At 53.1% G+C, this 14,121-nt stretch overlaps 2 protein-coding genes across 2 annotated transcripts in view; both read left to right on the top strand.

The window, feature by feature from the left end:
• Positions 1-14,121, top strand: part of LOC102143922 (leukocyte immunoglobulin-like receptor subfamily A member 3) — a 103,456-nt gene that overhangs the window by 82,810 nt on the left and 6,525 nt on the right. The window lies entirely within an intron of this gene.
• On the top strand, positions 5,414-12,490 carry LOC102129427 (leukocyte immunoglobulin-like receptor subfamily B member 5). Its single transcript, XM_065535951.2, is given in 14 exon segments — positions 5,414-5,550; positions 5,714-5,749; positions 5,937-6,221; positions 6,369-6,668; positions 7,121-7,417; positions 7,662-7,964; positions 8,292-8,342; positions 8,631-8,681; positions 9,729-9,845; positions 10,487-10,550; positions 10,633-10,670; positions 10,930-10,982; positions 11,865-12,020; positions 12,100-12,490. Coding segments are annotated over 14 exon segments (1,914 nt in total). The 5' UTR covers positions 5,414-5,516; the 3' UTR covers positions 12,229-12,490.

Here is a 14,121-nt window from a genome sequence, read left to right as displayed (position 1 = left end):
TGACTGATACACTAACATAATAATATATATTCACAGACATATATATACATACACACACATATATATACACCATTAGTTCTGTCCCCCTGGAGAACCCTACTACACAGGTTGTCACATCAGCACAGGCACAGGGTCATTACTCTTGTGAAACCCAGGGCACCATTTCCACTTCAGCTCAGTGCCCGAGGGTCAGGATGCATCTGCTACTGGGAAAGGTGGATAGAGCGGTTCTATGGCAGCTTGGCACAACAGGATAGTGAATAGCAGCAGCTCAGCCCGGGGATGGCAGGCCACTAGGCAAGGCTGGCTCAGCGGTGACAACCCCTCAGCAATGGAAGGATGCTGTGGCTACGTGTCCCCTGGAGATCCAGAAGTGGATCCCATTCCACAATGGCATAGTGCCAGAGCCACAACGGCCATGGACAGTGGGGCACAGTGTCGGTCTTTTCTCCTGGGTGAGTGCAGCTGTGTGGTGGGTAGCTCCATCAGCTGTGCTTAGCATCTGTGAAAGGGAATCTCCAATGGTGAGATCTACAGGTGTCCAAAGTGTTGATGGAAGCTGCTAGGTCCTTTTCTCAGCTTTTTCCAGCAAGGAGAAGTCCCTCCTTATTCCAAGCTGATCCTGACTGGGGGATGGGGTGATAGAGGTTCAGTGCTACTTTCATTTATTATGTGGCCATCTGTCAGGATTGCATTTTTAATGCAATGGCTAAAATGGCAGACGTAGAATTCAGAATCTGGATGCCAAACAAAGATCGTTGAGGTACGGAAGAAAGTTGAAATCCAATCCAAGGAATCTAACCCAGTAAAATGACACAAGAGGTGGAAGATGAAATAGACATTGTAAGAAAGAAAGAAACTGGGGCCGGGCGCGGTGGCTCAAGCCTGTAATCCCAGCACTTTGGGAGGCTGAGACGGGCGGATCACGAGGTCAGGAGATCGAGACCATCCTGGCTAACACAGTGAAACCCCGTCTCTACTAAAAAATACTAAAAAATACAAAAAACTAGCCGGGCGAGGTGGCGGGCGCCTGTAGTCCCAGCTACTCGGGAGGCTGAGGCAGGAGAATGGCGTAAACCCAGGAGGCGGAGCTTGCAGTGAGCTGAGATCTGGCCACTGCACTCCAGCCTGGGCGACAAAGAGAGACTCCGTCTCCAAAAAAAAAAAAAAAAAAGAAAGAGACTGATTTTACAGAGCCAAAAAACTCATTACAAAAATTGCATAATACAATAAAAAGTAATAACGGCAAAATAGACCAAGATGAGAAGAGAATCTCAGAGCTCAAAGACTGCTTCTATGGCCAGGCGTGGTGGCTCACGCCTGTAATCCCAGCACTTTGGGAGGCCGAGGTGGGTGGATCACAAGGTCAGGACATCGAGACCATGGTGAAACCCCATCTCTACTAAAAATACAAAAAAATTAGCTGGGCGTGGTGGCGAGTGCCTGGAGTCCCAGCTATTTGAGAGGCTGAGGCAGGAGAATGGTGTAAATCCGGGAGGCGTAGCTTGCAGGGAGCCGAGATCACGCCACTGCACTCCAGCCTGGGCAACAGAGCAAGTCTCCGTCTCAAAAAAAAAAAAAGATTCAATCATCAAGAAATACAAACTCTGAGCCCTGCGTGGTGGCTCACACCTGTAATCCCAGCACTTCGGGAGGTTGAGGTAGGTAGATCACCTGAGGTGGGGAGTTCGAGACCAGCCTGACCAACCTAGAGAAACCCCATCTCTACTAAACATACAAAATTAGCCAGGTGTGGTGGCGCATACCTGAAATTCCAGCTACTCCGGAGGCTGAGGCAGGAGAATCTCTTGAACCCAGGAGGAGGAGGTTGCAGTGAGCCAAGATCGCACCACTGCACTCCAGCCTGGGCAACAAGAGCGAAACTCTGTCTCAAAAAAAAAAGAAAGAAAAGAAAAGAAATACAAACTCTGAATAGACCAATAACAAGTAACTGACAAGATTGAAGCCATAATAAAAAGTCTACCAGTAAAGCAGAGCCCAGGACCCGATGGCTTCACTGCTGAATTCTATCAAACATTTAAAGAACCGGTAACAATTCTACTGAAACTATTCAGAGAAAAGGAGGTGGGAAAACTTCCAAGGTCACTCTACAAGGCCAGTATTACCCTGATACCAAAAACAGACCAAGACAAATCAAGAAAATAAAACTACAAGTCAATGTCTGATGAATATCGGTGCGAATATGTTCAACAAAACACTAGCAAACTGAATTCAACAATACATTTAAAAAGATCATTCATCATGACCAAGCGGGATTTATCCCTGGGGTACAAGGATAATTTAACATATACAAATCAATCAGTGTGATACATCTTATCAACAGAACGAAGGACAAAAAGCATATGATCATTTCAATTGATGCCAAAAAAGCATTTGATAAAAATCAACAAGCCTTAAAAAAAAAACAAAAAAACTCGGTGTGGCCAGACACAGTGGCTCACGCCTATAATCCCAGAACTTTGGGAGGCCAAGGCAGGCAGATCACTAGAGGTCAAGAGTTTGAGACCAGCCTGGCCAACATGGTAAAACCCCATCTCTACTAAAAATACAAAAATTAGCTGATGTGCTCACTTGAACCCAGGAAGCTGTGGTTGCAGTGAGCTGAGATCGTACCACCGCACTCTAGTCTGGGTGACAGACCGAGATTCTGTCTCAAAAACTAGGTGTAGAAGGAACATACCTCCACATCATAAAAGCCAAGCATGACAGATCCATAACTAGTATCATACTTAAAGAAAAACTGAAAATCTTTCCTCTAAGATCTTGAACATGACAAAGAATGCCCCCGTTCACCACTGTTATTCAACATAATTCTGAAAGTTCTAGCTACAGCAATCAGACAAGAGAAAGAAATAAAAGGCATCAAATTGGCAAGGAAGAAGTCAAATTATCCTTGTTTGCAGATGATATGACTTTTTTATTTTATTTTATTTTATTTATTTACTTTTATTGAGACAAAGTGTTGCTCTGTTGCCCAGGCTAGAGTGCAGTGGCATAATTTCGGCTCACTGCAACCTCTACCTTCTGGGTTCAAGCAATTCTCCTGCCTCAGCCTCCTGAGTAGCTGGGATTACAGGCACCTACCACTACACTCAGCTAATTTTTGTATTTTTAGTAGAGACGGGATTTCACCATATTGGCCAGGCTGGTCTTGAACTCCTGACCTTGTGATCTGCCCACCTCAGCCTCCTGAGTAGCTGGGATTACAGGCACCTACTACCACACTCGGCTAATTTTTGTATTTTTAGTAGAGACGGGATTTCACCATATTGGCCAGGCTGGTCTTGAACTCCTGACCTCGTGATCTGCCCACCTCAGCCTCCCAAAGTGCTGAGATTACAGGCATGAGCCACTGCGCCCGGCCAATATGATCTTATTTTTAATGGTATTAATTTAAGGTACAATTTTGCCTTCGCAACATCTGCCTAACTCATCTCAATACATACCCAGTTGTTTAAAGAATACTAATAAATAAACAGACGCCTTTTTTGTTTAATATACCATTTGTTATTCATTCTTGTCCGGTGACTTTCCTCCCACACACCTGATCTTGCAAAAAGGATTTCTCCCAAGGCTGTCCCTGGCATCAGACCTCATGATGGAGGATTGTGGCAGCTGCTCCTGTCTCGCTGTCCCCAAAGTAGCATCAGCTCTGGTTTGTACCCAGGAGGACAGGACTAATGCCAGCCTCACGCTCATATGTGGGACAGACGCACATATGACAGACGCACTGTCTGACAACAGTGGACTGAATCTGGTTTTTGGGGCTTTTTTCGTGTGTGTGTGTGTGTGTGTGTGTGTGTGTGTTTGTTTGTTTTTAGACAGAGTCTAGCTCTTGTTGACCAGGCTGGAGCACATGGCACGATCTCGGCTCACCGCAACCTCCGCCTCCTGGGTTCAAGCAATTCTCCTGTCTCAGCCTCCCAAGTAGCTGGGATTACAGGCGCCCGCCACCACGCCCGGCTAGTTTTTTTGTATTTTTCGTAGAGACAGGGTTTCTCCATGTTGGTCAGGCTGGTCTCGAACTCCCGACCTCAGATGATCCCCCCACCTCGGCCTCCCAAAGTGCTGGGATTACAGGCGTGAGCCACCGCGCCCGGCGGCTGAATCTGTTAAACACAAAAACAGGAGAGGCGGCCCCATGCTGATCCGGACTTCAGTCAGTGGGTGGAGATATCCCAGCTCCTGTCCACAAACAGTTTCATCTGGAGCCCCTACCCCCTCCCTGACTGTGAGGACCTGGGGTTCCTCCTCTGTCCCACACAGAAGTGGAAGTTTCCTCCCTAATGACCCCAGGATGATCTTAGACACATGCTAGCTGTCAGCTTTCAACTCTGTTCTTTGATGTGCAACCTTCTCAAGTTAAAAAAAAACTTTTCATTTCTTTTTCTGCACAAAACTTTCATAATCTACATATTTCAGATTATATATATATGTATGTATGTTTTGAGACAGGGTCTTGCTGTCTCACCCAGGCTGGAGTGCAGTGCTGTGATCGTACCTCACTGCAACCTGGACCACCCAGGCTCAAGCAATCTTCCCACCTCCGTCTCCCAAATAGCTGGGACTGCAGTCGTGCACAAACACACCTGATTATTTCTTTTTTATTATAGGCAGACACGGGGTCTCACTATGTTCCCCAGGTTGGTCTTGAACTTCTGAGCTCAAGGGATCCTCCATCCTCAGCCTCCCTAGGCGCTCAGATTCCAGGGGTGGGCCACCATGCCGGGAACTTCAAACATATTATAAGGAGCGTTTCTTGGTATTTGGAGCAGATGGGGGCTCTTGAGTGGGGGCATCAAACATCTTCCTCAACTACGGAGCTCAACGCCAGGATCCTCTCACGCCCCAACCACTCCTGTCCTAATCTGGTCTGGAAATTCACCATGGCCGAGCCCTCTCCCATGTCCCAGGCACCACTGACCCCCACGTCCACTCTGAGAAGCTGAGGTCATGACCACAAGCTCCAAATGAACAAGGCTCAAGCAAAAGCCACTTTATTGTCTAAGGTCACATAATCAGTGGAAGTGGGAATAAAATTCAGCTCCCTCCTCCACCCCCTGAGTCAGATGACAAACCTGAGTAATTGTCCTGAAAACCTTGAACGTGGTTGGAGGTACAGAGGGACGGCCAAGGACAAAGGGGCACTGAGGAGGCAGGAATGATTCAGGGGTTCATTCCCGGAGAAGCGGGTTTTGCTGCTCTGCCCCAGCCCTTGGTGAGCTGAGCGTAGGTCACTAGACAGTGGCTAGGGCTCAGGGCGACCCCATTTCTGTCTGAAATGTCTGCGGAGAGCCTGGAGGTCACCCCAGCCCCATCCCTGGGGAAATGAGAGCCAGGCTCTTGGGGAGGGCGGTTCCCCTTCCTGTTGCGGACGGGACAGCCTTGTGACAGGGAGAACCCAGCCTCCAGTCCACACTCTGCGTGTTTTTGTGTCCCGCCAGGCACTGTGGTCTCATCCGCCTGCACAGCTGAGTCCAGTGGGAGCTGACGCCATGACCCTCACCCTCCCAGTCCTGATGTGCCTCGGTGAGGTTTGAAGAGGGGAAAGGAAGGCCCCAGTCTTGGAGGGAACTCAGTCTAAAGCCAGGCTCTGGTCTGTCAGAGAATCTGGTCTATCAGAGGCTCTGAGGGAGGAGAGGAACTCCTGAGGCTTCGGGGGGCAAATCTCTCACAGGGAACTCTCTTCCAGGGTTGAGTCTGGGCCCCAGGACCCACGTGCAGGCGGGTGAGTCTGTCCCCAGCTCTCCCAGGTCCCTCCTTCTCACTGGGGACAAAGACCCAACCCCGGGCAGCTGGGGGCGGAGATCGCTGTTCTGGGCTGACTGATGGGGACATCTGGAGGGTCCTGGGGCTGGGAGCTAGTATCTGAGGGATGAGGATGTCTTGGGATCCAGCCTCTGATTCCATTCTAGGCACCCCCCCCAAACCCACCCTCTGGGCTGAGCCAGGCTCTGTGATCATAAGGGGGAGCCCCGTGACCCTCTGGTGTCAGGGGCCCCTGGAGACTCAGGAGTACCGTCTGGATCAGGAGGGACTCCCGTGGACCTGGGGGAGACAGAACCCACTGGAGCCTGGAGCCAAGGCCAAGTTCCACATTCGCTCCGCGGTGTACAGCACTGCAGGGCAATACCGCTGCTACTTTGAGACCCCTGCAGGCTGGTCAGAGCCCAGTGACCCCCTGGAGCTGGTGGTGACAGGTGAGAGGACACTCAGGGGTCCCAGCCCCAGGCTCTGCCCTCAGGAAGGGGGTCGGCTCTCAGGGGCGTCTCCCTCTCACAGCTCAGCCCTGGGGATGATGCGGGAGTTGTGAGTCCCATTTAACACGGTGCCTCCTTCTCTCCTAGGATTCTATGCAGAGCCCACTCTCTTAGCCCTGCCCAGCCCTGTGGTGGCCTCAGGAGGGAACGTGACCCTCCAGTGTGATATACGGAACGGATTTCTCACGTTTGTTCTTGTTGAGGAAGAACAGAAGCTCCCCAGGACCCTGTACTCACAGAACCTCCCCAAAGGGCCATCCCAGGCCCTGTTCCCTGTGGGTCCCGTGACCCCCAGCTCCAGGTGGAGGTTCAGATGCTATTACTACTACAGGAAAAACCCTCAGGCGTGGTCGAACCCCAGCGACCCCCTGGAGATTCTGGTCCCAGGTGAAAAGGCCACCAGGCTTCTTTATATAATTTTGGGGAGCCAGATAGGTTGTTGGGAGTTTGGTTGATGACTGATCATGGCCAGGACCCCAGGAGGATGTGCTGATGGATGGGCTGAAGCTGTGAGGAAGACCCCATGGGGAGGCTCGATAGGGAAAGAGGAGCCTGAGTCACCCTCACCTGGAAAGGGGTCAACTCAGGGAGGCACTGGGTGTATCTGCTGCAATTTCCTGTCCCCCTGTGAGGAGAGGACAGACCAGACAGGCAGTGGCCAGGAGCCAGGGAGACACTAGTGATCTGGAATTTCTCCAAGACAGACCCAGGTGAGAAGGAGCCCCTGGGATCCGAGACACAGAGCGTGAGAGACAGTGAGAGCTGCAGGGCCAGGACGGGAGAAGGAAGGGGCAGAGGAGGAACCAGCCCTCGGAGTCCCAACTCGTCTTTCCCTCCAGGCGTGTCTAGGAAGCCCTCCCTCCTGGCCCCGCAGGGCCCTGTGGTGGCCCGTGGAGGCAGCCTGACCCTGCAGTGTCGCTCTGATGTCGGCTACGACAGATTCGCTCTGTACCAGGAAGGGGGACATGTCCTCCTCCAGCGCCCTGGCCAGCAACCCCAGGCTGGGCTCTCCCAGGCCAGCTTCACCCTGAGCCCTGTGAGCCGCTCCCACGGGGGCCAGTACAGATGCTACGGTGGACACAACCTCTCCCCTAAGTGGTCGGCCCCCAGTGTCCCCCTGGACATCCTGATCGCAGGTGAGGAGCCCAGCGGGTTCAGTCAGGGACCCAGGCTCTGCACCGGCCCTGCCAGGGAATCCAGTTAGTGATGGCCGGGATGAGGGGTGGGGGCGTCCCAAGGGAGGGAGAGACAGACAGAGATGGGATGGGTGGGGAGGGGGAGACTCAGAGAAAACAGAGACAGAGGCTCCCAGAGAGGCCTGGGGGGGTCTCAGCTCAGAATAAGGTGAGGCAGCCCCTCACCCATCCTTCTTCTCTCCAGGACTGATCCGTGACACACCCTCCGTCTCAGTGCGGCCGGGCCCCACGGTGGCCTCAGGAGAGAACGTGACCCTGTTGTGTCAATCATGGCACAACATAGACACTTTATTTTTGACCAAGGAGGGTGCGGCCCATCCCCCGCTGCGTCTAAAGTCGAAGTACCAGTCTTATACATACCAGGCTGAATTCTCCATGAGTCCTGTGACCTCAGCCCAGGGTGGAACCTACCGATGCTACAGCGCAATCAGGTCCTACCCCTACCTGCTGTCAAGCCCTAGTTACCCCCTGGAGCTCGTGGTCTCAGGTGAGGACCCTGACCCTGTTCTGTCCGAGCTCAAAGGCTCAGCTCGGACCCTGCCCCTAGGAGAGCTCTGGGCTAGGATGGAGTCGGGGTTGGGGGGGTCGTGATGGGAGGCTCAGCCAGAGGGGGACTCACCCCTCAGAGGGGAGGAGGACAGTGGGGGCACCCCAGGCACGCCCACCCTTGGCCCCATCTCCTGGGACACAAAAGGTGAAAGGTAAGCAGAAGGAAGTTCCGGAGAAGCCACAGAGCAGGTGGAGGGAGGGGTCTCAGTGGAGGAGGGGACTCCAGCACCAAAGCTCCTCACTCCCTGCCTGTGCTTATTCCCAGGACCCTCTGGGGACCCCAGCCCCCCACCCACAGGCTCCACCCCCACACCTGGTGAGTCGTTGAGATCTGGGCTCAGAGGGAGCACGGCCTCCCCCAGGGCAGCCCTGAGTCTCCTGGAGGATCCCATTCCCCTCAAAGACTCAAGCACGAGCTTCCCTCCAGGGAGCCGGGCAGAGCCACAGGAGGGGCCACAGGCTCCCAGGGGCTCCGAGGCTGGGCCGGTGAGGGGCGGGGGGCGCGAGGCAGAGGGAGGTGTTGGGGCCCAGCCTGGGGGAGGAGCAGCCGGGCTGACGTGGGGGGCAGGGCCACCCCAGCCCTCACCTCCTCATCCTGACCCAGCAGGCCCTGAGGACCAGCCCCTCACCCCCACGGGGTCAGACCCCCAGAGTGGTGAGTGAGGGGCTCTGAGTGGGAGGTGGGCGGGGTCCGGAGGAGCCAGGGCTGGGTTCTGTCCTAGGTTCAGGCTCCTCCGGAGATGGTGACGTGCACAAGCCCTTCCCCTGCCTGGGCCTCAGTTTCTCCAAGTGTAAAGGAGAGAGGCCTGCACAGGTGGGATTCTTCAGGGGCCTGTCCTGTCCCACCTGCAGCAGTGATGGAGACCTGGAGTGGAGGAGGGGAGCAGGGCCATGGTTTGGGGCATTCAGGCTCTTTCCCTGCATCTCCAGGGCTCGGCTCTGGTGCTGGGAACAAGGGCTGCAGGTCAGACTCCTGGGTTCCCTTCCCAGCTCGGCTGCATCCCCCTGTGGGGCCCCAGGCAGGTCAATTTTCTACTCCAAGTCAGGTTCAGCAGTTGTAAACGGACTCAGTCCCATCCAGCTCATAGAACCGCTGTGAGGTGTAAGTGAAATCTCGGGATCTGGCCCTGTACAGAGTTCAGCAGGGACACAGCCCTCCTGCTACCCTCGGCCCTTCCCAGATACACACAGAGCCTCTATCCAGACAGGTGCTGCATGGGAGTGTGGGAACTCGGCAGAGTGGGAAGCGGACCTGGCTCAGCTGGGGGTGACAGCAATGCAGGGTCCGTCCTGCACAGCCCACTCCTTCCCCCAGGTCCTGCTGTGCTGGGGAAGGGAGGGTCGTAAGGAGGACACCAGCCCCAGATGGAGACACTAGGACAGGCCTCTCCTGTCAGACGAAGAGACCCAGAGCAGGAAGCGGGTGTCCACCTGGTAGGGCAGCAGGAGAACAGCTGGGGAAAACTCAAGGTCCCGGGTTCCCTTCCCAGACCTGCTTCTTCCAGGCTGGGGGGCCTGGGGCAGGCGATTCCCCTCTCTGAGCCTCGGTTTGCTCCTCTGTGAATTGGGGGGTTGGCAATCCCATGTTGCACGACTGCTGTGAGGGTTGGAGCTCATGAAGGAAAGACCTAGCTCGCGTCTGCACACAGTAGGTGCTCACATCAATGACGTCATACCCATTCCTGACGTCATCACGCTCAAGGTCTGGGAAGGCACCTGGGGGTTGTGACCGGGGTCTCAGTGGCCTTCATCCTGCTGCTCTTCCTCCTCCTCTTCCTCCTCCTCTGACATCGGCATCAGAGCAAACACAGGACATGGGGTGAGTAGGGAATGAGGAGACCCGTGGGCTGACCGAGGGTGGGCTCAGGGCACCAGCCAAAGGGAACCCAAACACACAGGAAACTCAGCTTAGAAAAACTGCTCCAGAGGCCGGGCGCGGTGGCTCAAGCCTGTAATCCCAGCACTTTGGGAGGCCGAGGCGGGCAGATCACGAGGTCAGGAGATCGAGACTATCCTGGCTAACATGGTGAAACCCTGTCTCTACTAAAAATACAAAAAACTAGCCGGGCGTGGTGGCGGGCGCCTGTAGTCTCAGCTACTTGGGAGGCTGAGGCGGGAGAATGGCGTGAACCCGGGAGGCGGAGCTTGCAGTGAGCCGAGATCACGCCACTGCACTCCAGCCTGGGAGACACAGCGAGACTCCGTCTCAAAAAAAAAAAAAAAAAAAAAAAGAAAGAAAAACTGCTCCAGAAATTCCCAGGTGAAACATCGAGAAAGAAGAGAATAAATGTGAGCATGCGTGGCAGTGCTTGATTCTCCTGATTTTACTTTAAATTTATGATGTATTTAAAACCTCAGGGCCAGTGGGCCTCCAGGTTTCTTTCTTTCTGCTCAAGTTGTGTGTGCAGGGCAGCTGGTTCGAATTCTCCCAAGCCTGACACTCTGTCCATCTCTGCCCAGCCCATTTCTACCGTCCTGCAGGGGCTGCGGGGCCAGAGCCCAAGGACCAGGTCCTGCAGAGGAGGTAATTCTGCCTGACAACCCCAGACTCCCATCCGCCCGCACAGGCCCCTCACTGCCCCTCACACTCCCGTGTCCTCCCCCAGGGCCAGCCCAGTTGCTGACGCCCAGGAGGAAATTCTCAGTGAGTGACGAGAAGAGGGGGGCACCTGGGGTGGGCAAGGGGGCTCCAAAGTTTCTGTAGCAATGGGGGCATGAGCACAGGCTGGGAAGGTTCTGGGGCCAAGGGGAAGGTGGTCTGAACCCACACTATGGGACCTCGGGGACATCACAGTCACTCCCTGGATCTCGGCCACTCTAGTGGGAGCTGGGCAGGGGCCAGCAGGACTCAGAGGTCTCAGGGAACCTTCCCAGGAGATGAACCCCTTGCTCTGGCCCCGCAGATGCTGCCGTGAAGGACACACAGCCTGAGGACAGGGTGGAGCTGGACAGTCGGGTGAGACCCCGCCCCTGTCCTGGGCACCAAAGGCCTCCTGGTGCCAGATCTAATCCTGCAGGACTTCTCTGTCCTCTTCCCCCGGCTCTCAGCATCATCACGGTGGACCCCTCCTTGTCCAGCACGCTGCCTCCCGCCTGCTGTGACCTCACTCTCTCCTGCTGTCCTGGGACCTCACGGGCCTCCTCCCGGCTCCCCTTCCCGCTCCTCCTCCTCTGTTTGGCCGTCTGGTGGTTAGAGCGCTCCCCAGGCCTCAGGAGGATGAGGAATAGATGAACCACCCCGGTCCCCTGGGCTCCCTTCATTCATTCATCCAGTGAGTGTTCCCAGGAGCTCACTGTGGATCGGGCTCCCTGTGGGAGCTGCAGACACAGCAGGGAGCAGAGCCGCCCCCGCCTCCTGAGCTCACCTCGTGGTGGGAGACAAAATGCAAATAAATGCAGTGTCGAGGAGTGCAACGTGCTGTAAGAAACATAAACCAGGGAAAGGGCAGAGTGTGGGGCAGTGGGGCCAGTCTGAATGTAAGGGGAGGGCTGTCTGCTCAGCTGTCATCTGAGAAGCCCAGACGGAGGGGGCCACAGGATCCTCTAATGGACGAGCTCCTGCAGGCAGAAGAAACAGCTGTGCAAAGGCCCCGAGGCAGCAGCGAGCTCTTGCAGGAAGGCCGTGTGAGGCTGCAGCCAAATGAGCAAGGTCAGAGTGAGGAGGAGAGGCCAGAACCACAGGGAGGGAGCGGCCAGACCCTCCACGGCCTTCGGGCGTCCCTGAGATTCCATCAGGAAAGGGATGTAATCGAATCATCCTGGGAATAGTGAGGAAAATTGACTCCAGGGGATCAGGGGGGACTCAAGGACACCCCCCACCAGTGTCTTTCTCCAGCAGAGCCCACACGATGAAGACCCCCAGGCAGTGACATACGCCCAGGTGAAACACTCCGGACCTAGGAGAGAAATGGCCTCCACTCCCTCCCCACTGTCCGAGGAATTCCTGGACACAAAGGACACACAGGCGGAAGAGGACAGGCAGATGGACACTGAGGTGAGTCCTTTCCTCTCCAGGCCCCCAGCCCTCCCCTACCCCCATCACATTCCTTCCCTCTCACTCTCCCCCACTGCAGGCTGCTGCATCTGAAGACCCCCAGGATGTGACCTACGCCCAGCTGCAGAGCTTGACCCTCAGACGGGAGGCAACTGAGCCTCCTCCATCCCAGGAAGGGGAACCTCCAGTTGAGCCCAGAGTCTTTTGAGACTCTGGCCATCCACTAGCCCATGGGAGACCCAGATCCTACACTCAACAGAAGGAGACTCAGGGACTCCAGAAGGCACGGGAGCTGCCCCCAGTGGACAGCAATGAACCCCAGCCAGCCTGGACCCCTAACACAGACCACTAGGATATCCTGGGAACTTTGGGACTCACTCGATTCTGCAGTTAAAGATGACTAATATCCTTGCATTTTTGAAATAAAGCCACAGACTTCTCAATAAATCAATGAGCTGAGAAAACTAAAACAGAAATTAGAGAATGGTATAAATTGAATGATAATGTAAATATTACACATTAAATGATGAAATCGGAAAACTACAAATGAGTGAATGAATTAGAAAAGAATAAAACCTACGTAATTAATGACCTTGGCAATGATAGAATTTAGAAAAAGAACGACAAATTATTCCAAATGAAGGTGTGAGGAAGTGGACAAAAATAACAAGAGGAGTTACTAATGAGGACAAAACAACTACGTGAAAACTCAATGAAGCCAAAAAAGCTCATTCTTGAGAATGGTAATTACATTCACAAATCCTAGCCACGATAAGCAAAGAAAAAAGCAGGGGTCAGGCACCCATTTCCATATGGGGGCGAAACAGCAGACAGCACCACAAATCTGACACATATTGCCTTTATTTTTTTCACTTTTAAGCACAGGGATACATGTGCAGGTTTGTTAGATAGATAAACTTGTGTCAAGGGGGTTTGTTTTGTTTTTTTGTGTGTGGTTTTTTTTTTTCATTTTTTTTTTGAGACGGAGTCTCGCTCTGTCACCAGGCTGGAGTGCAGTGGTGCAATCTCCACTTACTGCAAGCTCCACCTCCCAGGTTCACGCCATTCTCCTGCCTCAGCCTCCCAAGTAACTGGGACTACAGGTGCCCACCACCACACCTGGCTAATTTTTGTATTTTTAGTAGAGATGGGGTTTTACCATCTTGGCCTGGCTGGTCTCGAACTCCTGACCTCGTGATCCACCCTCCACGGTCTCCCAAAGTGGTGGGATTACTAGGCTGTTTTCCTGACCCTCTCCCTCATTTCTCCCTTCACCCTCAAATGCACCCCAGTGTCTGTTGTTCCCCTCTATGTGTCCATGTGTTCATATCCTTTAGCTCCCACTTATAAGTGAGAACATGCAGTATTTGGTTTTCTGTTCCTGCATTAGTTTCCCAAGGATGATGGCCTCCAGCTCCATCCTGCCCCTGCAAAGGACATGCTCTCATTCATTTTTATGGCTGCATAGTATTCCATAGTGCATATGTGCCACGTTTTCTTTATCCAGTCTGCCATTGATGGGCATTTGGGTTGATTCGATTTCTTTGCTATTGTGAATGGTGTTGGAATGACCATTTGCGTCCATGTGTCTTTATGGTAAAATGATTTATATTCATCTGAGTATATACCCAGAATTGGGATTGCTGGGTTGAAGGGTAGTTCTGCTGATAGCTCTTTGAGGAATCGCCATACTGCTTTCCACAATGGTTGAACTAATTTACACTCTCACCAATGGTGTATAAGTGTTCTCTTTTCTCTGCAATCCCACCAGCATCTGTTATTTTTTGACTTTTTAATAATAGCTATTCTGACTGGTGCAAGATGGTATCTCATTGTGGTTTTGATTTGCATTTCTCTAATGATCAATGATATTGAGGTTTTTTCTGTATGCTTGTTGGCACATGTATGTCTTCTTTTGAAAAGTGTGTGTTTGTGTACTTTGCCCACATTTTAAGGGGGTTGTTTGTTTTTCTCTTGTAAATTTGCTTAAGTTCCTTATAGATGCTGGATATTAGACCTTTGTCAGATGCGTAGTTTATAAATACGTTTTCCCATTCTGTAGGTTGTCTGTTCACTCTGTTGATAGTTTCTTTTGCTGTGC

This window comes from Macaca fascicularis, chromosome 19 (genome assembly GCF_037993035.2).
Source record: "Macaca fascicularis isolate 582-1 chromosome 19, T2T-MFA8v1.1".
In the NCBI taxonomy this organism is placed as follows: domain Eukaryota; kingdom Metazoa; phylum Chordata; class Mammalia; order Primates; family Cercopithecidae; genus Macaca; species Macaca fascicularis.
The sequence above is the reverse complement of the archived record's forward strand: the minus strand, read 5'-3'. Positions and strand labels throughout refer to the sequence as shown.